This window comes from Rhineura floridana, chromosome 20, assembly GCF_030035675.1.
Source record: "Rhineura floridana isolate rRhiFlo1 chromosome 20, rRhiFlo1.hap2, whole genome shotgun sequence".
Classification (NCBI taxonomy): Eukaryota; Metazoa; Chordata; class Lepidosauria; order Squamata; family Rhineuridae; genus Rhineura; species Rhineura floridana.
Window position 1 is genome coordinate 17,222,028 of NC_084499.1, and position 27,550 is coordinate 17,249,577.

Sequence of the window (27,550 nt, forward strand, 5' to 3'; positions counted from 1 at the left end):
AGCTGCACGACTCTTCCTATGTTCTTAAATTCTGGGACTGGAATAAAGGTGGACAATCCCTCGCCTGAAGACCCTTCAGAATAACGGTGTTGTTAGTGGGTCACTCAGGGCCCCTAAGCCCTAGATTTTTCTGTTGGTCCTGGATCTCCTTTTTAAAAATTTGCTTACAGGGTGATTGCTTGTGCTGCAAAGTGGGTTCAGAGGGAAATGAAATGTCGTTCAGCAACATCTGGAGGGCACTAAGTTGGCTGTTGCAGCTACTATTGCTGCTGTTTATTGTTATTATTTGCTTTTATTTGTCTCTTACTACATAAAAAGTCTCAAAGCTACTTACACTTAAGCATACTTAATAATACAAAATTTAAAATACGTCAAAAAGATTTAACAACATCGTTGGCAACAAGCGCTCACCTTGCAATAACATACAAAGGACAAATCCCCACCCCCCAAAGAGGAACACCAATATAGGCTAAGGTAACATATAACCCAAACTAAGAGCCAAATGCCTGGATGACCAGACACATCTTTGCTTGATTGCCTGAAAGTTGATAATGAGCGCCAGGCGCATGGAGGGACTCCCCGCAGGAGGAAAGGTTGCAGCTTTGGGGCCTTTTTTGGTTTAGAGAAGAGGCAAGTTAAGAGGTGGCACGATGGAAGTGTGTACAATTATGCATGACATGGAGAAAGTGGATAGAGAGAAGTTTCTGTCCCTCTCTCGTGACACTAGAACTTGCAGACACCCAATGAATCTGAATGTGGGAAGAAACAGGCCAGACAAAAGAAATTACTTCTTCACGCAGTGCATAGTTAAGCTACGTAATCCACTCTGATAGAAGGCAACTTGGTGGCGTTAAAAGAGGATTTGACAAATTAATGGACGATAAGGCCACCAGTGGCAAGTAACCACAGTGGCTATGATCTGCCTCAAGGGTCAGAAAAGTATGCTTCTGAATACCAGTTACTGGGAACCTGTCGGAGGGTGTATTCCTCTGAGTATCAGTTGCTAGGAATCGCAGCTGGGGGAGAGTGCCATTGCGCTCAGGTCCTCCTTGCGGGCTTCCCATCAGGGCATCTGGTTGGCCACCGTGTGAACAGGATGCTGGATTAAGTGGACTGCTGGCCTGATACAGAAGGCTCTTCTTATGTTCTCTGGGGAGAAGGATTCTACGGTCAGGGAGCCATAACTGAAAAGTCCCATTCTCATGTTGCCATCCTCCCTGGTAGCAGGCATTTGAAGAAGGGGCTCAGACGATGAATGCAGGGGCTGGGTAGGTTCATCCGGGGGTGGGGGGAGAGGTGGTCGCTAAGCTGTTGGAGTCCTGAACTTCATAAGGCTTTATAGGTCCAAACCAGCACTTTGAATTGAGCCTGGAAACTAATCAGCAGCCAATTCAGTCAGGCCAGGATCAGTGCTATATGATCAAACGCCCTACCTCCAATGTCAACAGTCTGGGCACAGATTTCTGCGCTAGCTGCAGTTTCCGAACTGTCTTCAAAGGCAGCCCCACATATAACACATGGCAGTAATCTAGTCTAAAGGTTACCAAAGCATAGACAACAGAAGGCAGGCTATCCTTGTCTAGAACTCCGTGCTCCAGAGTTGATGATGTACCACAGCTCTTATCCCTGACCCGTGCCCATGCAGGCTGAGGCTGAAGGCAGTTTGAGTCCAGCAAAACCTGGAGCAGCTGCTATGCAAGTAATAGCACAGAACTGGAAGTCTGATGAGGGAAGGTCAACATGAGAAGGGTTTAATTTAATACGGCGAGTGCCTTTATCAGAAAAACTTAACAAAATAGATTGGCAGAGCAATCCTAACTATAGGAAGACAGCGGAATTTGCACTGGCTTAAGTATGCCAGCGTAAGGTTACCTTGTTCCAGATTCCATTCATTATTAGCAAGCTTACTCTCAGCTGAGCTGGCCCAGAGCCTGCAGAAGGAAAGTAAACCTTTAAAATACAGTTTGGTTTACACCACCCTTTTTGCCGGTGTAAATTCCCTAAGTTTGCCAGGTCCCATGGCTGAGCTGGAAGAGGTTTGGATTAGGTGTAAGTCTTTTCCTGCCCCGTTCCGCCCCTGAAACGTCCCCTTTTTATCAGTTATACACTGGCCTTGGCAAGCCAGATCCTAACTCGCTCATCCCAGCGGATCTTGGGTTTGGATTATCTGCTAAGGCGGCAAGGCAAGCAAGAACTGGGGATGGTTCTCTGGGATCATGATGCAGGTTCATTCAGTGGACCAGAAATGAACTTAACTTAACCTTTACGGTTTCGGACCAGTTTATCTGAAGGAGCGCCTCCAACATCAACAAATATGCCACCTGACAAGATCAGCCATGCAAGACCTTCTCTCGGTCCCACCAGTTAAAACAGCTAGGCTGGTGCGGACCAGAGAGAGGGCATTTTCAATTGTGGCCCCCCACCGTCTGGAACTCCCTGCCTTATGATCTTCGCCATGCCCCCTCCCTGGTAGGCTTCCGCCAAGCCTTAAAGACCTGGCTATTCAGGCAGGCATACAAGATTGCTGGGGTGGACTAGGGTTAGCTGTATAGATGGGCGGTTTTAGATTTTCATCGATTGTTGTTCTGGTTAAATGTTGTATTTTTATCCTTTTATCTTTTTATGTACGTCGCCTAGAGTGGCCGTTGCCGCGGCCAGATAGGCGACTTAAAAATAAAATTTATTATTATTATTATGAATCCTCAGCTCCCACTTGACATGGATCTTCATGGAGAGGTGAATTAGGATGAATTGACTTCAAAAAAGACAAATAATTGGGTGTTGGAACAAATTAAGCTAGAACTATCACTAGAAGCTAAAATGATGAAACTGAGGTTATCATACTTTGGACACGTAATGAGAAGACATGATTCACTAGAAAAGACCATAATGCTGGGAAAAACAGTAGAAAAAGAGGAAGGCCAAACAAGCGATGGATTGATTCTATAATGGAAGCCACACAGCTGAACTTACAAGATCTGAACAGGGTGGTTCACGACAGATGCTACTGGAGGTCACTGATTCATAGGGTTGCCATAAGTCATAATTGACTTGAAGGCATATAACGACAACAACAGGAGCTGTAGCTTGTTTTGTAGTTTCTTTTCTTGTTATCTCTGCGGGCAGGAGAGGGAAGGCGATTTATGTTAGCATACGTGTATCGTCAATTTTACAAAACGAAAATAAAAAGTAAAACAACAGCCACAACCCAACAACACCTGGAGGGTTATCGGTTCCTCCACCGTAACTTTAAGGTGTGCACAGATGTTGTGTTCCTCCCCCAGTAGATTGGCCTCTTGTGGGGCTGTCCTTGAATGTGCCTCAAATTATGGGATGGCCACCCTGTGCCAAAACCACATTCTTTGCCATTCATCACCTTTCTCTCTCTCCCCATGGGCCGGGGCTGGGATTACACTAGACTCTCGCCATTTCCAGTTACTTACATTAAAATCTCATTTCATTAGAGCAGCCCTCGCCAACCTGGTGCCCTCCAGATGTTGTTAGAGTATAACTCCCATCCATGCTGGCCGGGGCTGATGGGAATTGTAGTCCAACAACATCTGGAGGGCACCAGGTTGGTGAAGGCTGTATTAGAGCAATAAGTTAAGCTTTTTTTAAAAAAAAGAAAGAAAGAAACAAAACAACGATGTGTGTGTTTTTCACGTGCTGCTGTTCCTCCCTTTTCACAGGCAGATCGAGAGCGGCGCAGAGAGATTTCTTTACTAGATGACATTTCATCGCAATGTCCGATCGTTTGGGGCAAATAACCAAGGGAAAGGATGGGAAAAGCAAGTACTCGACTCTCAGCCTGTTTGATAAGTATAAAGGAAAGTCAGTAGAAGCTATCAGGACTACAGGTACGTGGGGACGGAGGGACGGGATAGCGGTGGGCTGGAGGTGATCTTCTGTGCAGCAGCGCGGCCTTGCAAATTAGCCCGCATCAGTTACTAGATCAGTGGCAGAGCATCTGCTTTGCATGCAGAAGGTTCCAGATTCATTCCCTGGCACCTCCCCATATGGGCTCGGAACGTTCTCTTGTCTCAAACTGTGAAGAGCGTAGACTATACTGAGCTAGATGGCATGATGGCCTGACTCAGTATAAAGCAATTTCCTGTTTAAATCTGCTCTCTCTTTTTTTTTTTAAGAACCATGAGGACTAGAGTTTTTCTTCATTTTTAGAGGGAAGGAGCATAGCTCAGTAGTAGGGGATTTGCCTTTTATGCAGAAGGCCCCCCTGGTTCAGTCCCTGCTAACAGGTAGGGCTGGGAATGTTCCCTGCATGAAACCCCAGAGGGCTGTTGCCAGTTAGTGCAGACATTATTGAGCCAAATGGGGCAATGGTCCGACTCAGTATAAGGCAGCTTCCTATGTACCTGTGGCTGTTAGGACTACTGCAGCTGCTGTTCATGTGCTTGGCCAGCACTAGTAGCTGTAAGTGCAAGTGAGTGGTGACCAGTTCTCCAGGTAGTAAGTCCCTGCCTTTTTTCATTCTCCCAGTTATTCCTAGACATGGCTTACAGAGTCTTGGGAAAGTTGCTACTGCCCGGCGCATGCCACCTCCTGCCAACTTGCCAAGTTTGAAGTCTGAGAACAAAGGAAACGACCCCAATATCATCTTAGTACCTAAGGACGGCACAGGATGGGCAAACAAGCAGGACCCGCCAGAGCAAAAGAGGTAGGAGGGATTCCCCCACGCTTTTCTCGTGGGGCAGGGTCTCCTACCTGTGGTTCGTGGACCACCAGTGGGGTCTACGGACTTCATTCAGGTGGCCCGTGGCATGTCCATGTTAAATATTCATAACTGATTTTTTTGATGGTGTTTTTATTGCTTCCGTCGTTTCTTGTATGGAATGCAAATTGTAATACCGTAGAATACAATATAAGATGTATTTATTTATTTATTGCACTTGTATACCGCCCCATGGCCGAAGCTCTCTGGGCGGTGACAGCAATCAAAAACATAAAAACAAATATACAATTTAAAACACATATTTTAAAAACAATTTAAAACACAATTTAAAAATTTAAAAGAATATAAAAACAATTTAAAACACATGATAAAATGCCTGGGAGAAGAGGAAAGTCTTGACCTGGCGCCAAAAAGATAACAGTGTTGGTGCCAGACGCACCTCGTCAGGGAGATCATTCCATAATTTGGGGGCCACCACTGAGAAGGCCCTCTCCCTTGTTGCCACCCTCCGAGCTTCCCTTGGAGTAGGCACCTGGAGGAGAGCCTTTGATCTTGAGCGTAGTATACGGGTGGTTCATATTGGGAGAGGCGTTCCATCAGGTATTGTGGTCCCAAGCCGTGTAAGGCTTTATAGGTCAAAACCAGCACCTTGAATCGAGCTCGGAAACAGGCACATGACTCAAGACCAACAAAAAGGCAGACAAAGAAAAAGAAGCAATGAAAATACCATGCAGCCACCTGTCATAGTGCGTTGCAATTGCTGCAACAGGCAGGGAAATCATCAAGTGGCGCACCAAAGACCCTCAGTAATTTTCAAGTGGTCTGGGGGTGAGGAACCACCGTCATAGAATATTTCAGGTGATATCCATCCAAGTCCTACTCAGAGTAGAGCCATTGAAATTAACAGGCCTAAGTTAGCCATTAATTTCAGTACGTCTATTCTGAGTAGGACTAACATGGAATACTACCCTGTTTCTTAATGATTAGTTGAGGCCTCCCCACCTTTTTTTAAAAAAAGAAATAATTAATGCTTATTATACATATCACCGGTTTTTATGTGTGCTTCTTAAGGGGGTGATTAGGTAGTACACTTCCTAAGCTTACCAGGACTGTTGGTTCAGATGCTCACAAGCCATTGATTGGGTTCACCCAATTTTCATACCTGGAAATTAAAAACAGGCCTTAAGGTATTCTTCCTTTATGTAATCTGTATGTGTATCTCATTCTGTCTTTTTAATGAGGCTGTTCTTACATTAGCAAATTGTGTTGTGTTGCAAATGCTTCACCTTCTTGTCGACTTTTTGATGGCCCTGTAAGGTAGGCCAATTTGGTTCCACCATTTGGTTTGCCCTTGGTAGCCAAGACAAAAAAATTGTGATTACCAGGACTCTCATCATCGCCTTGTCACTGACCTTGCACTGACTGTGTTTGGCTGTCAGAGTAAATTTTTGTTGATTGTGATGGGAATGAGTGTAGGCAAACCTTAGGCTTGATTGCCCCTCCCCCGAGCACACTCTGGAACCTTAATTATATTCCTGTATTGCAGATTAGAGGCCAGAGGTTGTGGCTTAATTGCAGAATTCGACAGAGTTCATGGCGCTCTAGGTATCCTCTGAACCGGCTTGAGTTTAAGGTCCCGTCCTCTGAACCAGCTTGATTTTAAGGTCCCGTCCTCTGAACCAGCTTGATTTTAAGGTCCCGTCCTCTGAACCAGCTTGATTTTAAGGTCCCGTCCTCTGAACCAGCTTGATTTTAAGGTCCCATCCTCTGAACCAGCTTGATTTTAAGGTCCCGTCCTCTGAAACGGCTTGATTTTAAGGTCCCGTCCTCTGAACCAGCTTGATTTTAAGGTCCTGTCCTCTGAACCGGCTTGACTTTAGGGCCCAGCCCAGGTAGTGTGTGCAGTGTCTTAACTTTCTGATGTTTTGCTTTCCCTTCCCTCAGTTCCAGTGCCACGGCCGCACAGCCGCAGGAGTCGCTGCCGCAGCAGGATTTGCAGAAATCTGTCTCCAGTTTACAGAAGCTGACACAGTCAATCAGTCAGGAGGTGAGTGAGAGTCGTACTGCCCACCCCCACCCTCCGCATTCTAATTCCAGTCAGGTACCTCTGGGAAAGCCACCATGGGGGCACAGAGGCCCCCACAGTTGCTTGTCTGCAACATCTAGTCTTCAGAGGTATACTGCCTCTGAACATGGAAGTTCCATTTAGTTATTTAAAAAAAATTGTAAAAGACAAGGCTACGCATCATAAATAGCAAATGCATGAGAGAAATCCTCAGAATTACAATAAAGGTCAGTAAAAATAAAACAAAAGCCAGCGTTTAGTCTGTCTCTCTTCACCAGCTCCATAGGATGCAGCATGGAGTTCCCAAGATACTAGTCGCTGATCTCCACTATCAAACCTTCTAGCTATTAAGAGATGCCTAAACTGGCATACCTTGCTGGTATATTTGAGGCCTTTGCTCCCTCGTTTATATATTTAATAAAGTCAAACTGAAAGGTGTCTTTTCTTGATACCCTTTGGCTATATGAACTTTTAATTTCCATTTAGTTATTACCTGTGGATTAGTCCCTAAGCTGGTCAGTTGCCCTCTTTAATATACAAAGAGTGGAGACTGGGCAAACAGGCTGATGCAGGGATCCAGGTGATAGTACAGCCTGATTTTTAAGTACTTGCCTGGTTGCCGTAGGTGAAGTCTGGTGCTGGCCCTGTTGTGGGCATCCTGTAGGCATCTGGTTGGCCACTGTGAGAAACAGGCTTCTCCTGGACAAGTGGGACTTTTTGGTCTGATCCAGCAGGTCTCTTGTGTTCACAATAGCTGCAGTAGTTAGGAACTGAGCCTCCGTGTCCAGTGGCACTCTACCTGTGAGTACCAAGTGTTTGAGGAGCCACAGTGGGAAAGAGTGTTTTTTCCTTGCGTGTCCTGCATCTGGTTTGCCACTCTGGGAAAGAGGAATGCTGGACTTAGGGCCACATTCACACCATATATTTCTTCCATTGTTACTCCGCTTTAAACAGTCATGGCTGCTCCCCTCCCGCAAAGCATCCTGGGAAGTGTAGTTTGTGAGGAGTACTGACAGTTGTCAGGAGGCGCCTGTTCCCCTCACAGAGCTACAATTCCCAGAGTGATTTAACAATCAATCCCTCTTCCCAGGGAATTCTGGGAATTGTAGCTTTTTATGAGGGGAATAGGGTCTCTGAACAACTCTCAGTGCCCTTCACTAACTACACTTACCAGGATTCTTTGGGAGAAACCATGATGGTTTAAAATGGAATAATAGTGGAATAAATGCATGGTGCGAACATGGTCCCAGTTCCCCACCCCTGTGCTAAACTTGGCCTTACCACAGACAGGAATCCTGCGGTCCTCCAGGTATTACTGGCCGGCAGCTCCCATTGTCGCTGACCGCTGCCCATGCTGGCTGATGGGAGTTGGACTGAGGGGTCCCCTAATGATTCTCAGCACCCTTCACAAACTACATTTCCCAGGATTCTTTGGGAGGGAGCATCCATGACTGTTTGGAATAAACTTATGGTGTGAAGATGCCCTGCAAGACGGCTCTTTGGTCTTTGATCCAGCAGGCCTTAATATTCTTATTTATTTATTTTCCTATCCCCCACCCCCCATCTTTGACAGAATACAAATTCAGTCCCAGGTGGGCCAAAGTCATGGGCACAGCTGAATGGAAAGCCAGCCGGACAAGAAGTTGGTGAGTTAGATACGGTGGTGTGTTTTGTTGCTACAAGTGTTGGGGTGCAACTCAGCGCAGCAGGAGTTTGCATGGGGAAAGGTAGGCGGGGGGGGGGAACTCCAAGCTTCTGATACTCTCTCCATCCTTTGATCTCTACGTTGGCCTTCCTTCAGGTGCTAGAAGATACTCTTAGGGGTTGCTGACCTCATTTCCTGACTCTTGTTCTTTTCTCCACTTCGGGAGAGGAGACATCTTTTCTTGTGTCCTTCTGATGTAAGAGCAAGCATGGCTCTTTATGCCTCCAGCCTGAATTAGCTAGAACAAGGGATCTTTCCTATCCGGTGTGTGTTTCCTACAACAAATGTGAGCTTTCCTTAAAAGTCTCAGCCTAATTACATCCAGGGTAAAAGTGAGCACCTTCCAACCAGGATTCACACACGCAGCTTAGCTGCATTTGGAATACTGCGTACAGTTCCAGTCGCCTCACCTCAAAAAGGATACTGTAGAGTTGGAAAAGGGTGACCAGAATGGTCAAGGGGATCAAGCGACAGAAAAGGCGAGTCAGAGGCGACATGATAGATGTGTACAAAATGATGCACGGAACGGAGAAAGTGGATAGAGAAAACTTTTTCTCCCTTTCTAGGACTCAGGGACATCCTGTGAAGCTGACTGTTGGAAGTTTCAGGACAGACAAAAGAAAATGACTGCTTCTCACAGCACATATTTAAAACTATGGGATTCGCTTCCACGAGAGGCAGTGATAGCCACCAACTTGGATGGCTTTAAAAGAAGATTAGACAAAAGAGTATTAGACAAATGCATGGATGGTGCATTGATAAATGCATTGATGCAAGGCCATCAATGGCTGCTATCCAGGGCTACTAACCATGATGCCACCGTAGTTGGAGGCAGGATGCTTCTGAAAACCAGTTGCCGGAAGCCACAGGAGGGGAGAGTGCTCTTGCTCTAAGGTCCTGCTTGTGGGTTTCCCATTGGGGCATCTGGTTGGCCACTGTGAGAACAGGATGCTGGACTAGATGGGCCCCCTTTGGCCTGGTCCAGCAGGGCTCATCTTATGTTCTTAGCTACCACTGGCTGTTTTGGTGTTCTGCTAACCTTTTCTCTCCCTGGCTTTGGAGAAAGGAGCCTGACTGCCGTCTCCTCTCTGCCTTTCCCGACCAGGTTCAAGGGCCTCAAGCCGACTGTTATCCTTCTCTCCCGAGGAGTTTCCAACGCTGAAAGCAGCTGGCGAGCAGGACAAGGCTGGCAAAGAAAAGGGCGTCTTAGATCCGTCGTATGGGCCCGGACCAAGCCTCCGCCCGCAGAGTATGTAAACAGCGGGAAGCCGTTCCCTCCTCTCACTGCAGCAGACCAGTTTCTGGGCTTCAAATCTGCACGGACTTCCAAACACCTCAGTGGCTAGTGCCAGCTTCAGGAGCCAGTAGGGGCTAGCAACCGCTGGACCTGGTGGTGGTGGTGGTAGGACCCAGGGGGAGGCGCTAAAGGGGGGGTCCAGTTTGTTCTGGTTTTTCCCCCTGTCGTCCTCCCTTGGAAAGATAATAACGAGAGAATGAAAAAATATTGAGACAATGAAGATGCGAAATAATAATAAAAGGAAACAATATATGAATGCAACAATAAAATCACAATAAATCGCCATCAGTTTATATTACGGATACAATAACCATCCGTACATGCATCTTGAATTAAGCATCTAAGTTACTATAAGCCCTCTGGGTGTCCATACTGGTATCTGTCCACTCTAAATTGATGTCTGTATGAAATACGTTCAGATGTAGCCAGGACAGTAAGGTCCTCAGTCTGCTGTGTAATAGATCCTGCAGCGGATGCAGGGACAAAATGTCTGGCACAGGCAGCAAAAAAAGGGGTGCCATTACTCCAAGCTGGTGAGTACTGTCACACACAAAAAAAGCCCTGCTAATAGTATATCATGGGACAAATTACTTCAGTAGTTTGGGGGCGGGCGGTGTGCTGGCTGCTTGTGAAGGAGGAAAAAAAGCTTAGAATAAACCCAGGTATAAAAGAAAAACTAAGAAAAGGCAAACCTCTTCACGCAAACCGGTGCCTTCTGGGTTGTTTTGGACTACAATTCCCATCAGCCCCAGCCGGCACAGAGATGGGAGTTGTAGTCCAAAACAACTCAAAGGGCACCAGGTTGGCCAAGGCTGTCTTAATATATCAAAGGAGAGGTGTGGATTGAAATGAATGAATCTGAGTTAGTCCCTGCCTATTAACTTCAGCAGATCTGATCCGATACATCCCCTAAGCGCACAGAAGTTGATAAATGGTCACCAATTAAATATGCAACTATTCCATTTCTCCCCTCTTAAAAAAAATAACAACTTGCTTCCTTTTTTTAAAAAAAAAAAAAGCTTGAAATGTTAATGTCCTCTCCCCCCCCCCAACAGATGTCACTAGCTGGAGGGAGGGGGGCGGCAGAAACATCACCTCTGCCACATCTTTGGCCGCCTCCCTGACCGAGCTGGGCTGCAAGACCTCTAGTGCAGGAGACGGAGCCCCCTCCTTGGCGAACGCCAGCGACCTTAAAGAGCCTGCTGTCCGCCCGACACAGCCTGTCCGCAAAGGGGCTTCGCAGTTCATGGCAAACGTGTACCAGCCCCCAACTTACCACGACATGCTCCCTGCTTTTGTGAGTCCTCTTTTGCCCTCTGCCTCTTGCTTGCTCGCCAATGGAAGTTGTGGCATTCCTAGAAGAGGGAGCTCAGAACTGATTGTGTGCTTCCCTCTCTCCCCACCTGCCAGATGTGTTCAAACCAGCCATCTGAGACCCCGGGGGCGCTGGACCGTGGGTCCTTCCCCCTCCCGCAGTTTCGCCTGGAACCCCGCATCCCATTCAGACAATATCAGAGCAGCGACCAAGATGGGTAAGGTTGTTGCGACTGAGTACAGTAGCTTGGTTAAGGCAAGCATATTTTATCAGAAGGACTGGCTTGTCTGTTTCAGTAGCTCAGCCTTGGTGCTGATAGCAGGGGCTGATGGGAGTTGTCCAAAATGGCTGTGCTAGCTGGGGCTGATGGGAGTTGTGGTCCAAAAATGGCCGCCCTGGCCAGGGCTGGTGGAAGTTGTGGTCCAAAATGGCTTGGTAGCTGGGGCTGATAGGAAGTTGTAGTCCAACACATCTGGAGGGTACCAGATTGACAAAGGGTGTTGATAACAATAGGCAAGAAATGCCACATCTTTGGGGGATGCCATGTGCTTTAAATGGCCAACCTTATTTGACACAGTGAGCCAGATTTGAAGAAAAGAAATTCCTAGGCTGGGTTAGAAATATAAGCAGCTGCCTTTGATTATTTGTCTATCAAGGCCAGGACTATTGCCTCCTATGGTGTCAAAAGATCTCAGTAACGATCCCCTCAAAAATCCACAGCGCATGAGAGACTTTGCTTTGTGAGGTCAGCACTCTTAACAGACTACAATTCCCAGGATTCTTTGGGGGGAAGCCACGTCTCTTAAAGGGATAAAAGAGTGCTTTAAATGCAGAGTTTCTGTCTTGCTCTCTGCAGAAAAGAAAATCGCCCCGGGATCTCACGCCCGGCTCGTCCCGCCCGGCCACAAGGGGAGCGAGTTCCCCGACCCACCATCATCAATGCAGAGAACCTGAAGGGGCTGGATGAACTTGACAATGATGCAGACGATGGCTGGGCAGGTAAGAGACTCAGCTGCACGGCTTGGACATAACAGCCAGACCCCAACGTGGCTTCTGGGTTCCCTCCCCCCCCCCCCCGGGCTCAAATATGCTTTATCCCATTGCACCTTCTGATTCTAGGAAGTAAATCAAAGGGTTGTATCTACCTCAGTGCTCACCCTGTAGGATAGCTCACTATTTTAATTTATTTATTTCTAAACCGCTTAATATTTCAAAAGTGTCTGTGGGGTGTATACTGTGTGTACAGCATGAAAACATCATCCATTAAAATAAAAATGCAACCTAAAACCAATAAAACAATATAAAAACATATAAAACTAAGTCGAGCTGAAGGCTTCTGATGGGACACTTTTGGTGGTCCCAACGCCCCTGAGGTTCAGCAGGCTTTTAACCAGGGGCTGAGCCTTTAGCGTTGCAGGTCCCCTTCTGTGGAACGCTTTTGCTGATAAAGGTTCAGCAGGAGTCGTCGTCCTTCGCTTTTAGACATCTTGTAAAGACTGTATTATTCAGACAGGCCTTTCGAATCTGGGACGCTTTGCCAGCCAGCTTTGATTGGTGCATTTGATATCTTAAAATGCCTTTTAGCCTGTATTTTAGGCCCTGTGACATTTTTTATGAAAGTGTGGTTTATAAATATTTAAATAAAAACAAACAAACCACCCCACCCCACAGAAATTCAGGGGATATGTATGCATAAATCAGAGTCCGATCTTATGGATCGGGGAAAGCCTGGGCTAAAAGGTAAGTCTTTACCAGACATCTGAAGCAGCTGACTATTGCTGCTTCACTTATGGTAGAGGGTGACTTGTTCTGATTTTTCCTACCACCCACTGTTCTACTCGTTGGTACAAGATGAAGGAGGTGTGAAAATTGGAGGGAGAAATATCAATAATTTAAGATATGCAGACGATACCATACTTCTAGCAGAAACCATTAATGAGTTGAAACGAATGCTGATGAAAGTTAAAGAGGAAAGCACAAAAGCAGGACTACAGCTGAACGTCAAAGAGACTAAAGTAATGACAACAGAAGATTTATGTAACTTTAAAGTTGACAACGAGGACATTGAACTTGTCAAGGATTATCAATACCTTGGCACAGTCATTAACCCAAATGGAGACAATAGTCAAGAAATCAGAAGAAGGCTAGGACTGGGGAGGGCAGCTATGAGAGAACCAGAAAAGGTCCTCAAATGCAAAGATGTATCACTGAACACTAAAGTCAGGATCATTCAGACCATGGTATTCCTGATCTCTGTGTATGGATGTGAAAGTTGGACAGTGAAAAAAGCGGATAAGAGCAAAATCAACTCATTTGAAATGTGGTGGCACATACCATGGACCGCAAAAAAGACAAATAATTGGGTGTTAGAACAAATTAAACCAGAACTATCACTAGAAGCTAAAATGATGAAACTGAGGTTATCATACTTTGGACACATAATGAGAAGACCTGATTCACTAGAAAAGACAATAATGCTGGGAAAAACAGAAGGGAGTAGAAAAAAAGGAAGGCCAAACAAGTGATGGATTGATTGTTGCCATTTTAGGAATCCACGACGAGGTCGATTACTCTGAGAAACTGAAGTTCAGCGAGGATGAGGAGGAGGAGGACACTCACAAGGACGAAAGGCCAAAATGGTAAGGGGGAGGGTGGGCAGGTGGGGGAGAATCCGCAGCTTACCTGGCCTTCCTCCAGCAAGACAGACTCGGGACGCAGCACACCTTAATGTGGATGAACAAGGCTATAGGTGGATTCAGTGGGTCCTGCTTTGCATGTAGAACAGAACGGGAGCGGGGAACCTTTTCCAGCCCAAGGGCCGCATTCCCATGCATGTGATTTCCCGGGGGCCGCATGCTAGTGGTGGGCAGGACCAGGTAGAAAAGAAGGGCAGATCAACGGTGGTGACTCTTAACTTTCTTTATGTTCCAACCATGTGAAAGATAGAGGTTTCTACACACACACACACACACACCCTTCTCCAGGCATGCAAGTGGCATTATACGAACATAAGAAGAGCCTTCCTGGATCAGGCCAGTGTTCTGTGCTCACAGTGGCCAAGCAGATGTCCCAATGGGAAGCAGGACTTGAGCACAACAGCAACTCTCGCCACTTGTGATTCCCAGCAAGTGGCACTTGGAAGTGCACTGCTTTCGACTGTGCGGGCAGAGCATAGCAATCGTGGCTAGTAGGCATTAATAGGCTGATGCTGCCCCCTCCCATGAGTTTCTCTGGTCCGCCTTCCAAGTTGACGGCCATCATGGCCTTCCTGCGGCGGCGAATTTCATAATTTAATTACGCGCTGCATGAAAAAGGCCTTTTGCTCGTCCTGAATCTCCTAGCATTTGATTGTCGCAGTTCAAGGGCATTCCAGCCAAGCAAAAGCATCCAAGGGCCTCTCCTGGCCAGGACCACTGAGGGTTATGAAGGGGGCAAGGCAGTGTGGCCTAGGGCGAACCTCAAGGGCTGGACAGCGAGGGCTGCATTTGACCCTGCTGCATAAGGTTCCCCACCCTGATAACAGTAGGTCCCCACTTCGGTCCTCATCGTCTCCAGGTAAAAGGGTCTGAGGCAGCAGGCGATGGGGACCTAGGAAGCTGCCCTTATACCAGTCCTGACAAATGATCCGTATAGCTCAGGATTGTCTGCACTAACTGGCAGCAGCTCTCCAGGGTTTCAGACAAGACAATCCCAGCCCTACCCTGAGATGCTGGGGATTGAACCTGGGACCTTCTGCATGAAAAGCAGATGCTCTGCCCTCTGAGTTATTCCCTTTGCCTCACCTTTCCCTTTACGGGCAGGTTTGGGAAAGGTTTTCCACTCCTTTTTTTTTTTTTTAAATCAATGTACAAAACCGGAAAAGGAAATCAACCCAGATTTACAGAACAACATCATCATCGAGAATAGCCCACCTTCATCCCTCTTGAGGTCCCATTGGGCCTCCATGTGACCTTGATATGGGGTGTGTGTGTGTGTGGGGGGGGTCTTGAAGGCTCTCAGGCTATGGTCCGATGGCACATAAGGCCAGGTCCCTGCAAAGCAGGGGCCAGCCTGGTCAGTGCCCGGATGGGAGACCCCCTGGGAACCATATGTAAGCCGCCTTGGGTTTCAATCATGGAAAGAAAGGCAGGGTATAAATATAATAAATAACTGAATTGAAGCGCAGTCGGTCCCATTTTAACATCCGAGGCGCCTTAATCGGCAGGAACAGCTGGGATCCCAGGAGGCAGCGGCAGCTGTCCCTGAGCTCTGCAGACAGCGCAGATGCCAGGCACCCCCCAGACGAAGCAAAGAACAGCCTGTCCCGGCCGATTCGCAAAGCGTCTGATATCTTGCCTCCTTCGAGGAAGGTGAACGGCTGGGCTCCCCTTACGGACTATCAGGTATGGTGGGCGTGCCTCGCACCCGGCTTAGTCACATAGGGGGCTTCAGATTAGTGTCTGCTGAAGGACAAGAACATGGGCTTTTGCATAATGCTTTAAAAGCTTTTCCTGACCTGTAACGCTGCAAGGTGCGTTTGCGTGCGTGCTTGCAGCCTGCTCGAATGCTTTTCCCATAATAAAAAACCCAATACATTTCTGCGTTTTCTTAACAGACTAATTTTTTTATGGTAATTGCAATATTATGTTTTTATGTTATATACTACCCTGTTACATTTTCATGGAAGTGTGGTTTGTTTACTTATGCATTTATAGCCCACCTCCCCCACCAATGAGCACAAGGTGGCATGTAAACAGTCTGCGTCTGTGTTGGAATTGCTTTTTAATATTTTTTTTATGGTTTTTTAACCCTTTCTTAAAGATGTTTTTAAAGATTTGTTTTGGTGTATTTTAAGGTCTGTTTTTACGATGTGTTTTTAGTGCTTTTGTTTGCCGCCCTGGGCTCCTGCTGGGAGGAAGGGCAGGATATAAATCAAATAATAAATAAATAAATAAATAAATGTAAACATGGTTCTTCCCCCTTCTCCATTTTACCCTCACAACAACCCTATGGGGTAGGTTATGCTGAGAGGCAGTGACTGTGGCCCAAGGTCGCACCCAGTGAGCTTCGTGGCCATGTGGGGGATTTGAACCCTGGTTTCTCTCAGTTCCTAGTCCAACACCCTAACCACTACACCACACTGCACATATAAATATTTGAATAAAAAGGGAGAAATAGCCCAACGTTTGCAGACTTGCCCTACCGGGCTGCAAATGTTGGTCCATCTCTTTTTCTTGCCACCAGAGTTACTTGGACAGCAGGTTGCCATGGTGAGAATTTCCTTTCTCTTCAATTTTGCTTTTGCTTCCACCTTCCTTTGCCAGAAACCTTCCCTGGCGACCCTCCGGCAGCAATCGTCTGACGACAAGGAGGAGAAGCTTCCCCCGAGGCAGAAGTTCATCCACTCCGAGATGTCCGAGGCTGTTGAGCGGGCCAGGAGGAGGCGTGAGGAGGAGGAGCGGCGAGCGCGGGAAGAGCGACTGGCTGCCTGCGCTGCCAAGCTGAAGGAGCTGGATCAGAAGTGCAAGCTGGCGCAGAGAGCGGGGGACGGCCACAAGCACGCAGAGAGCGAAGAGCCCAGGCCCTCCAGCACGGAGAAGAATGCCGCACTGGAGATCAGCCATGTGATCCGGAGAGGTAGGCATGCCCTGGTTGGGTTCGTAGGAACCGCAGGAAGCTGCCCTATGTCACGTCAGACTGATTGGTCCATCTAGCTCAGTACTGTCTGCACTGACCGGCAGCGGCTTTCCAGGGCTTTAGACAGGAGTCTCCCAGTCCTACCTGGAGATGCCATTGGGGATTGAACCTGGGGCGTTCTGCATGCAAAGCAGATGCTCTACCACTTGAGCTACTGCCTGCTCCCTTTGCTTTAGCAAAGGACAGGGCCTTGGTGGCGGTTTAGTATCCTAGTGAGAGAGAGAGAAAAAAGAAAAGATTTCAGATCGGATCACGTGTGGCTGCCAAACCATGTGCCAGATTGTGATTTCGTAATCAGAGCTTTTAGGAATCTAAGCACCTGTTGTGAACACCACAAAATACCCATTTCACGGAAGAAAACCTGGTAATGCTCAGAACCTCCTCCCCCCCAAAAAAAGAATACAACAGGAAAACTTTTACATCCTCCCCTGAAAAACAGACAAAGCAGTGCCCACCTAACCAAATGAACAAAGAGCCCCAAACCCCTGAATTAAAAACAAAAAGGAAAATCCCTAATGAAACAACTCAAAATAGTAATACGAATAAAACTCACAGCTGTTAAGCTTTCTCAAAAAGGGAAGGTTCCCTGCCTGGTGGGAGGCATCCCATAATATTGATGTGAGAACTGAGAGTGATGTCTCCCTTTATTCTGAGGCCTTCACTTCCTGTGAGGCGCTGAGGCATTCAGACTTTGTCTCCCTCTCCTTCTTAGCAAATCCCGAGTTTCATACCCAGGAATCTTCTTCGGGTTACGTGGAAGAGGAGACCCCGGCTGTGTTGACAGCCCACCGGAGCAGCAGTGAGGAGGAACTCCGAGAGGCTGCGTCTCCAGCACAGGAGTTCAACAAGTACCCGAAATTGCTTCCCCCGCGGTTCCAAAGGCAGCAGCAACAGCAGCAGCAGGTAAGAAACCACTGCTGCTCATCCGCATGGGGGTCATGCAGGACAACTTCCTGTTACTTTACATTGGCCTCATTCACACTATCCGTTTAAAGCAGTATCATACCACTTTATAAACAGTCATGGCTTCCCCCAAAGAATCTTGGGAACTAGTTTGTGAAGGGACCCTCTATTCCCCTCACAGTGATAATTCCCAGAGTTTCCTGGGAAGAGGAATTGATTGTTAAGCCACTTTGGGGAACTATAGCTCTCTGAGGAGAAATGATAGTTCAAGTACTTGCAGGATTGCCACACGGGAAGGCCAGGATTTCTTCTCAATCATCCCAGAGTGCAGGACATGGAATAATGGGTTCAAGCTGCAGGAAGCCAGATTTCGACTGAATATCAGGAAAAACTAACTGTTGGAGCAGTATAACAATGGAACCCATGACCTATGGAGGTGGTGGGCTCTCCTACGCTGGAGGCCTTTAAGAGGCAGCTGGACAGCCACCTGTCAGGGATGCTTTATGTTGGATTCCTCCGTGGAGCAGGGGGTTGGACTCGATGGCCTTATAGGCCCCTTCCAACTCTACGATTCTATGAATTAATACCTTTTAATTTTTGCCACATCTGCACCATACATTTTAAAGCACTATGATACCACTTTAACGCCATGGTTTCCCCTGAAAGCATCTGAGGAAGTGTAGTTTGTGGCGGGTGCTGAGAGTTGTTAGGAGACCCCAATTCCCCTCATGGAGTAACAGTTTCTCTGGAAAGAGAGTTTTACTGAGAAACCACTTTGTTGGGATCTCCGCCCTGTGTCCATTTAGTCTTCTCTCTCTCCCTCTTCAGGATCAGCTGTATAAAATGCAGAGCTGGCAGCAGTCCCAGGTCTACCCTCCCACCTCCCACCCTCAGCGGACCTTCTACCCACCCCATCCTCAGATGCTGGGCTTCGACCCCCGTTGGATGATGATGCCTTCCTACATGGACCCTCGTATGGCCCAGGGGCGCCCCCCAGTGGATTTCTATCCCTCCACCCTTCATCCCTCAGGTAAAAAATCTTTCTTTTTTTAAAAGAATGCAACATAATTCAGTCAACATTTCATCAAATCATAATTTGCGGCTAACCATGGTTTAGCTTCCATTCAGGCAAACCATTGTTCCCTATGGGCAAACAGTCGTTAAGAGCTGGTTGCCTGCCTCCTTTTCCCTTCCCCCTTGTGCTTTGCAAGCCCTGCAGATCAACTGACCATCCCTGTGGCTAAAACCCAATCACTTAACATCATTGTGACATCGGGTGATAAGAAGGTAGGTGGCCCTGCCCGCAGGGGTGGTGGACGTAAGAGGTTGTATCCAACTAAATTCTGCTGTGAGTATGACTAACACTGGATACAACCCAAGGATTTCAGCCTGCTGGCTGGATCCATTTCCCCATCATTGCCGTAGAGGGAATTGGGAAATGTTAATATCTGTGTACAGCAGAAAGCTTTTCAACGACAGGTTGCTAACCGAAACAAAAAACAAACACCCAAAGCAGGAAGTTTCTAGTTCTCTAGTGGCTGTGCTGGAAAGGATGTGCTAGTGATGAATAAAATAAGGTTTCAATCTAGTCCAGCATCCTGTTCTCACAATGGCCAACCTGATGCCCCAACGGGAAGCCCTCAAGCAACAGCAGTCTCTCCATTTGCAATTCCCAGCAACTGCCATTCAGAGGCAGGCTGCTTCCAACAGTGGGAAGAGAACTTAGGCAATGTGACTAGTAGCCACTGAACAGCTGCCTTTTCCTCCTCCTGCGTGCATTTGTCTAATTCTCTTTTAAAGTCATCCAAGTTGGTTGCCCGTTGCTACCTTTTGTGGGCCAAAGACCGCTAGTCTTCAGCACCCTCTGCAGGTTTGGGAATGGTGGCAGGGGCTGCATCTTCTTCGGCGCCTTTTGAAGACTTTCCCCTTTCAACAAGCCTTTTAGGTTGAGACCTATCCCAGTCTGCGTCTGTGTTAGAATTGCTTAATTTTTTTTAATGTTTTTGACGCTGTTTTGTTTTAATGTATTTTAAGATCTGTTTTTATGGTGTTTTAGAGTGTTTTTAGCGCTTTGTTTGCTGCCCTGGGCTCCTGCTGGGAGGAAGGGTGGGATACAAATTAAATAATAAATAAAATGAGCACCAGAAACTACCTTATCCTGAGTTAGACCATTTGTCCATCCAGCTCACTGGCTGGCAGCGGCTCTGGGGTTTGAGATGGAGTGGGTGTCTCCGAGCTCTAACCTGTGAACACCAGGGATTGAACCTGGGACTGTTGCGTGTGCAGCATCTGCTCTGCTGCCACTGAGCTGTGGCTGTTCCCCGATGGGAAGCCCTCGGAGGCCTGTTTGAGCTCCAAGTTGCCTAACCTCCCCTCTTTTTCTATCACAAAACAGGGATTATGAAGCCGGCGGCCCAGCAGGATCCCATGAACGGGAGCAGCTGTCCATCGAAGGAGCAGAACTGCCAGCCCTCGGTGCAGCCAGAGAGGAAAGCTGTTCCCGGGGAAGCCTCCCCATCTGTATGGGGGCAAGAGAGCTACACCCCCTTGCAGAGCAAAGGGTGCCCCGTTTCACGCCCAAAGCAGACCGAGGGCATGGCCAGCGAAAGATTGCATTCCAGGTGAGGGTAAACCTGCCCAGTCTCTCTCGTCATTGGAATGCAGGAAGCTGCCTTAGATACTCCGTGTTATACCCTTGGTCAGTCTAGCTCAGTATTGTCTGTACCGCTGTTCTTCAACGTTGGGTCCTCCCATCCTCCCCAGACAGCATAGACAGTGGTCTGGGATGATGGGAGTTGGGTTCTCAGTTGTTGACAGACTACAAGTTTCAAGGTTCTAGTTCTGGTGTACAAAGCCCTATACAGCTTGAGACCAGGATACCTGAAAGACCGTCTTACCCCTTATATACCCAGTTGATCACTGCGCTCTGCAGGTGAGGGCCTCCTGCAGATGCCATCTTATCACAATCTTATGTTGTGTTCTGCGTAACGTAGGAAACGGACCATTAGCGTGGCGGCACCCACCCTGTGGAATTCCCTCCCCTTAATTATTAGACAGACGCCATCTCTGTTATCTTTTCGGCACCTATTGAAGACCTTCCTCTTTCAACGAGTTGGTGACTGAATTCTTTTTTGGGTGTTCTTGTGTTCCTCTTCAGAAACGACACCTCTTACTTGACACAGTCCAGCATAAACCCTCAGCGCGATCTCTTTGAGGAGCCGGGAGAAGACTACTTAAACTCCTTTGACAAGAAGCCCCAGGCAAATTATGACAGCTGCATCGGCTCCTCCCAAAGGGTGAGCCAGGATCGCCTCTTCCAGCATCAAGAGTGTGCTCCCTCTGACGCATGCGTTGCTGACACTTGTCATGTGAACCTGAGGAACACCCCCTTGGAAGCCAGCATGATCCATGATAAGAAGCCAGAATTCAATGGCTGGGATGCTGGCCATTATCAGAAATCCTCAGAGGGGACAACTTCTGCAGAGGAAGAGGCGTGCCGAGACGAGCAATCGTTTGGTGCCGAGACGTGGAAGAAAGACGGGTCCACTGGCAAGCAGAATGCTGTTGAGCCAGGATGGTCTCCTGAGAGCCGAAATGCCGGCGGCCAGCAGCAGCAGCAGCAGCAGCCCCAGGAACAAACAGGGAGGGCTCGCAGATCTGGCCCAATTAAGAAGCCAGTTCTGAAAGCTCTCAAAGTTGAAGAGAAGGAGAAAGAGCTGGAAAAGGTGAAAGCGGACGGGGAAGAAGCTTCTCCTCATTCGGCTAAAGAAAAGGCCCCCGTTCACAAGAAAGAGCAAGAGGCGGAGGAGGATTGTGCAGCGTTGCTCCACTCCGCCCGCTTTCACGTTCTGGATGAGAAGTACCCCTCTCGGCCTGTGGTCCAAGCAGCTGAGAAACCCCAGGAGGAGGAGGAGGAACCAGAAGAGGAGGACGAGAAAAGCGGGAAAGTCTGGGAGGGTAAACCTCAGTCGAGGGAGTCCAGCGACCTGCCCCCTACCAAAAGAAATAACTGGATTTTTATTGATGAGGAACAAGCCTTTGGTGGAAGGGGCCAGGGACGTGGCCGAGGCCGTGGCTTCAGGGAGTTCACATTCCGAGGCCGTGGGAGCACTGTGGGTTGTGGGGGTAGCGGCAGCAGCAGCAACAGTAGCAGGGGAGCTTACGGCAGCAGTAACAATAGCGGTGTCAACAGTACCCAGCGGAGCAGCAGAGGGCGGGCCTTGAGGGAATTTAACCAGTCGGAAGAGTTTCCTCGGGGGAAACCCAGGCGCAGGATTGCCAGTGAGACCCACAGCGAAGGTTCGGAGTACGAGGAGCTGCCCAAACGACGACGCCAGCGGGGTTCTGAGAACAGCAACGAGGGCTCCCTTGCGGAGAGGGAGGAAGGTGACCTCAAGAAGGGGGACTTGCATGACTCCTGGAGATCCAATAAGATCTATTCGGATGACCACAGCGCCCTTGATGCCAAGACAAGGGCCCCGCGAGCTTTTGGGCGGTCTCTGCCCCCAAGGCTTAGCAATTCTGGGTATGGGCGAAGAGGCATTGCTTCCAAGGAGCCTTCGCAGTGGCAGTGCAGGAGTGGGGGAAACACGTGGCAGGAGTACAGCCACGGTACACCTCTGGATACCTTTGGGGTCAGGCGCCCGTCTGAGAGGGACTATGGCCAGGACTCCTTTAGCAGGCGTGCCTTTGAGGAGGACCCCGTCGACAGGAGGCTCTACTTCCAAGGGGATTACGGGGGCGATCCTGAAAACGTCGAGAACCGCCCTTTCCGTCGCCGGCGTCCACCTCGCCAGGACAAACCACCCCGGTTCAGGCGCTTGAGACAAGAGCGCGAGTCTGCGGGGCAGTGGAACCCGGAAGAAGGTGGGACCAACCTCTTAGCTTGCCAGTGGCCGGGGAGAGCCAAGCTGTCCGTGATGGACAGGAGCGGCACCTCTACCAGGAGATCGCCTGAACTGCCCTATCAGAATTCCTCTGACCATGCCAATGAGGAGTGGGAGACGGCCTCTGAAAGCAGCGACTTCAGCGAGAGGCGGGAGAGGCGCGGCGGTGGCATCTCGGAGGGTGAGGCCCAGCTGGATGGCAGCCTTGCCAGCAGTGGCGTGGGGGAAAAGAGGGAGTTGGCCAAGAGGAGCTTTTCGAGCCAGAGACCCTTAGTGGATCGGCAAAGCCGGAAAGCCGATTCGGCTGGCTGTGGGGACAAAGCCGTGAGAACTGGTGGAAATGGAGCAGCTTCTTGCTACGAGAGCCAGCAGCAGAATGGGGCACAGACGAAAAGCAAAAGGTAAGGCTCGCAGCCTTTCCGTGCCCTCCTTTTTTCTCCCCCATAAAGGCTGTGGTTGCTCAATGAAGTCCTGCCTCAGTTTACATACTGGATTTTTGCAGATATTTATCGGTTTACTTACGCTTCACTGTATTGGAGTTTGGTGTAGACGTGGAAGCGGAGCGCAGAAATGAATAGTCTGCTAAGACTGGTGGTTGAAAAAGAATAAAGAAAGTTATGCCTTATTAGTCCTGGGCAATAAAGCCATTCTAGGTACAGACATATATGTGGCCAGTATGGGTTCACAACACTTGCACACTTAATGCTATTTAGAAGAAAGAGGGCGGAAGTAAAGCCTGAGAAAAAACAATCTGCATATCAGTGAGTGGATACTAAAGAAGGAATTCTTGAAGGAAGAATAGGTTGCCTTTCTCTCTGTTGCCCCCACTCCCACCCCAGTGGTTCAGGTTACTTGTTACAAGTGTTGGTGCTTTACTCCCAACAAACTGTACCTTATCCTTTCAATTTTTTACCTTTTCTTTAGCATTTGTTATATATTTGTTTTGAAATTTAGAAACAATCCTTCTCCAGCTTGGGGTGTTGAGAGTGTTTTCACATACACTGTGACAGTAATTTCTTTACAATCCCCCTGCAAGGTAGGCAGGTATTATTGTCCCCATACTAAAGGAAGGGGCAGACTGAGGCTGAGAGTGGCTTGCTTAACACCACCTAATGAGTTCGTGGCAGAGATGAGATTTGAACGGAAGACGTGATTCGTAGCTCAGTCTCCAAATCGACATATGTCTCTGCCTCTCACCACCTGTTAAAGCAGGGATGGGGAGCCTCTTTCAGCCCAAGGGCCAAATTCCTTGTTGGATAACCTTTTGAGGGCTGCATTCCAGTGGTGGGCGGGGCCAGAGGCAAAAGTGGGTGGAGCAATAAATATTAATTTCACCTTTGTTATAGTAAACTAGTTTCTGCGCACACTTGTACACCCCTCTCTATCCTCTATTGAGGCAAGCGTTATCAGAGTCCAAGGACACATTCTAGCCTGGCAAAAAACCCTCAAGGGGGGATTTGAAACAGGCCCAGGGAAGGGGTGCAGCCTGGGGCAAGTTCCAAGGGCCAGATAGAGAGCCCTGGAGGGCCGCAGTTGGCCCCCAGACCTGAGGCTCCCTGCCCCATACATTAAGCGACCGAGTAAAACGATCTTCCTTTAAGCTGGTGCTTTTTCATGGCCTTCTCTAGATCTCCAGAAGAAAGCGGGAGCCTTGACCCCAGCAGCTCTGGGAGTGGGCACTCCGTTTACGGCTCCCACACCAACTTGAACAGCGGCGAAGGGCTGGGGAAGAAACCAGAGAGGGAGCCCCAGTCTGCAGCCCAGCAAGCGGGTGAAAAGGGAGAGGCCATTTCTCAGTTTGAGCTGAACTATGGAAGTAAGTTCCCTTGTTGTTATGTGCCTTCAGGTCGATCACAACTTACGGCGACCCTATGAATCAGCGATCTCCAAGAGCATTTGTTGTTCAGATCTTGTAAGGTCAGGTCTGTGGCTTCCTTTATGGAATCAATCCATCTCTTGTTTGGTCTTCCTCTTTTTCTACTCCCTTCTGTTTTTCCCAGCATTATGGTCTTTTCTAGTGAAAAAAGTATAATAACCTCAGTTTCATCATTTTAGCTTCTAATGATAGTTCTGGTTTAATTTGTTCTAACACCCAATTATTTGTCTTTTTCACAGACCATGGTATGCACGTAGCTGTCCTACAACACCACATTTCTTTTTTTTACAATAATTTTTATTCAAATTTTCATAAAACATAGAAAACAAAATCATAAAACATTCAAAGACAAAAAAACAAAACAAAACAAAAATGATTAAACAAAAAAAAATAAAATGTTGACTTCCCATTTGTCACATATCAAATCAGTTATAGGTCTACAATATATAACAATCCTGTCTCTTAAATCATATTATAAAATCACTTTCCTCCAGTAGTTATCTTAATTAATCATCAAATCTCATAAACATTACTTTATTCTTTCCACAAAAAGTCAAAGAGAGGTTTCAATTCTTTAAGAAATATATCTATCAATTTTTCTCCAAATAAACATGTCAATTAATCCATCTCGTTAATAATTATAATAATCTTATTGTCATAACCATAGTCCAAATAAACATTTCAATTAATCCATCTCATCAGAATCTGTTAGGTCCAATAATTTCAATAGCCATTATTCCATTATCCCTATTAGTTCCATCTTCCATCTTCAATAGTCCTGTTAAGTCCAGTAATTTCAGTGTCCAATCTTCCATTATCAGTATTCCATAATAATCTTTCTGTCATAGCCATAGTCATATAATAAGAGTCTGATGGGAATTTCCTCTATCCCAAATATTTTCTTGCCATCCATTCTGAATAAGTTGCTGAAATACTGTTGTAAGGTCATATCAGTGTTCTTCTTTTTTACAAAATGCACTGGCTCATCTCTTAAGAGTTTTTCCATTGTCACATGGCTGCAGTTAATTCCATAGATTTTCTCTATATCAAGCTCCATCACATCATTCCAGTCCAGAAGATTATCCAAGCCATTGATAACTTTATCTCTAATATCTTCATTAATTTCTTCAGAGATAACAACACCACATTTCAAATGGGTTAATTTTTCTCTTATCTGCTTTTCGCTGTCCATCTTTCACATCCATACATAGAGATCGGGAATACCATGGTCTGAATGATCCTGACTTTAGTGTTCAGTGATACATCTTTGCATTTGACAACCTTTTCTAGTTCTCTCACAGCTGCCCTCCCCAGTCCTAGCCTCCTTCTGATTTCTTGACTATTGTCTCCATTTGGGTTAATGACTGTGCCAAGGTATTGATAAACCTTGACAAGTTCAATGTCCTCATGGCCAATTTTAAAGTTACATAAATCTTCTGTTGTCATTACTTTAGTCTTTTTGACGTTCGGCTGTAGTCCTGCTTTTGTGCATTTCTATACCTAGTGGGGTCGGGGTGGGGGACACAGGGTAGTGTTGAAGCCTGGGCCTGCCAACTTTTTTTGGCACATGGGTCATATTTGGATTTTTTTCTTGAGTGAGCGTCAAGGGTGCCACCTCCTCCTACCACTTCTGTCTTCCCCCTCCCCTGGATAAGCTCCCCTCACCTTCTCTCCCAAGAGACAGTTTTAACTGCTGTACACCGCCCTGGGAGCTTATTGCTATAGGGCGGTCTAAAAATGTAATAAAATAAATAATAATAATAATAATAATAATAAAGTATTTATTTAATTTTGATAACCAAAGTTTCATTTAAAAAAAAAAAACAAGGTGCAACCCGCTCCCGAGCCAAACAAACCCAACCCTCAAAAGGTATCTGTCGGGGAAGTGACCTGAAGTTCATTCCTTCTTATTTAGTTTTATATTATATACTGCCTGTTCCTCCAGAGACCTCAAGATACCATTCATGGTTCTCCTCCCTCTCCATTTTAATCCTCACAACAACCCTGTGAAGTAGATCAGGCTGAGAGACTGTGTGACTGTGACCCAAGGTCACCCCCAGCGAGCTTCATGGCTGAGTGGGGGATTTTGAAACCTGGTCTCTCCCAGGTCCTAGTCCTCCTAATGGAGGCTGGTGGCTGCGATGCCAGTGGGGCTGCGAACCCGCTCTGGGTTTTTGTCCGACCGTTCAAGGAGCTATCCAAGTCGCCGAACCAATTTTGGGACTATGGCTTTTAACAGATGGTATCATGGACGGACGGCTTTCCGGCCCCATGGAGGAGAATGAGGTGGGCCCGATGGGGGGCGAAGGCTTCATTGAGGTCCTGACGAAGAAGCAGCGGAGGTTGTTGGAGGAGGAGCGGAGGAAGAAAGAGCAAGCAGCCCAGGTGAGGACCTGAGGGCAGGAAGGCCCTCTGGTGACTTGGCATTCATTTTCCCCCTGCCACACCCATGAACAGCCTTCTCAACAAACCAGGATTCTAGTATTGTATCCTGGCATGATGCATCTAAACCAGAGGCTCTCAATCTTTTTTTCCCCATGAACCACTTGAAAATTGCTGATTGTCTTGGTGGACCACTTGTAACGATTTGCCTGCCTGTTGTAGCAATTGAAATGCACTTTGCTAGATGCTGCTTGGTTTTTAATTGTATTTTATTGCTGCATTTATTTCCTGTGTTGTAATTTAACGCATTTAAATTTGCGTTCCTTAGAATGGGGGTTCCCAAACTGTGGGCCACCGATGGTCTGCGAGCTCCATTCAGGGGGTCTGGGGCATGTCCTTGTTAAATATTCATAATGATTTTTAGTTGTATTTTTGTTGCTTCTTTTATTTGTTAAATTGTATTTTGTTGCACTACAATTTAAATTCTATGGAACTCAAATGTCATACTATCAAACACAATATAAGAAAATAACAGGGATTAAAAGACAATTAAAAATCATGCAGTATTTAGCACAGCGCATTGCAATTGCTACAACAGGCGGAAAAAATAACTGAGTGGGTCCAGCAAGACCAAGCGGTCCACGGGGGAAAAAAAGTTTGGGAACTGCTGCCTTAGAATTCAAATTGTATTATAATAAGATGCAGTTTAAGAAATAAAGGAAGCAATAAAAGTGCAATTAAAAATAAATATGAAT

At 47.2% G+C, this 27,550-nt stretch overlaps 1 protein-coding gene across 6 annotated transcripts in view; it reads left to right on the forward strand.

Annotated features, from left to right (window-relative positions):
* PRRC2B (proline rich coiled-coil 2B) overlaps positions 1-27,550 on the forward strand; it is an 88,221-nt gene that overhangs the window by 34,715 nt on the left and 25,956 nt on the right. For all 6 annotated transcript variants that reach the window (XM_061604405.1, XM_061604406.1, XM_061604407.1 and 3 more), the window contains exons 3-19: positions 3,690-3,857; positions 4,498-4,675; positions 6,635-6,737; positions 8,329-8,401; positions 9,566-9,709; positions 10,813-11,054; positions 11,168-11,289; positions 11,929-12,071; positions 13,621-13,711; positions 15,277-15,454; positions 16,376-16,688; positions 17,461-17,651; positions 18,480-18,681; positions 20,047-20,272; positions 20,809-22,938; positions 24,166-24,353; positions 26,653-26,798. In XM_061604405.1, the coding sequence (XP_061460389.1) occupies positions 3,743-3,857; positions 4,498-4,675; positions 6,635-6,737; positions 8,329-8,401; positions 9,566-9,709; positions 10,813-11,054; positions 11,168-11,289; positions 11,929-12,071; positions 13,621-13,711; positions 15,277-15,454; positions 16,376-16,688; positions 17,461-17,651; positions 18,480-18,681; positions 20,047-20,272; positions 20,809-22,938; positions 24,166-24,353; positions 26,653-26,798 (4,785 nt within the window). In that variant the 5' untranslated portion in view covers positions 3,690-3,742. The remainder of the gene's footprint in view (positions 1-3,689; positions 3,858-4,497; positions 4,676-6,634; positions 6,738-8,328; positions 8,402-9,565; positions 9,710-10,812; positions 11,055-11,167; positions 11,290-11,928; positions 12,072-13,620; positions 13,712-15,276; positions 15,455-16,375; positions 16,689-17,460; positions 17,652-18,479; positions 18,682-20,046; positions 20,273-20,808; positions 22,939-24,165; positions 24,354-26,652; positions 26,799-27,550) is intronic.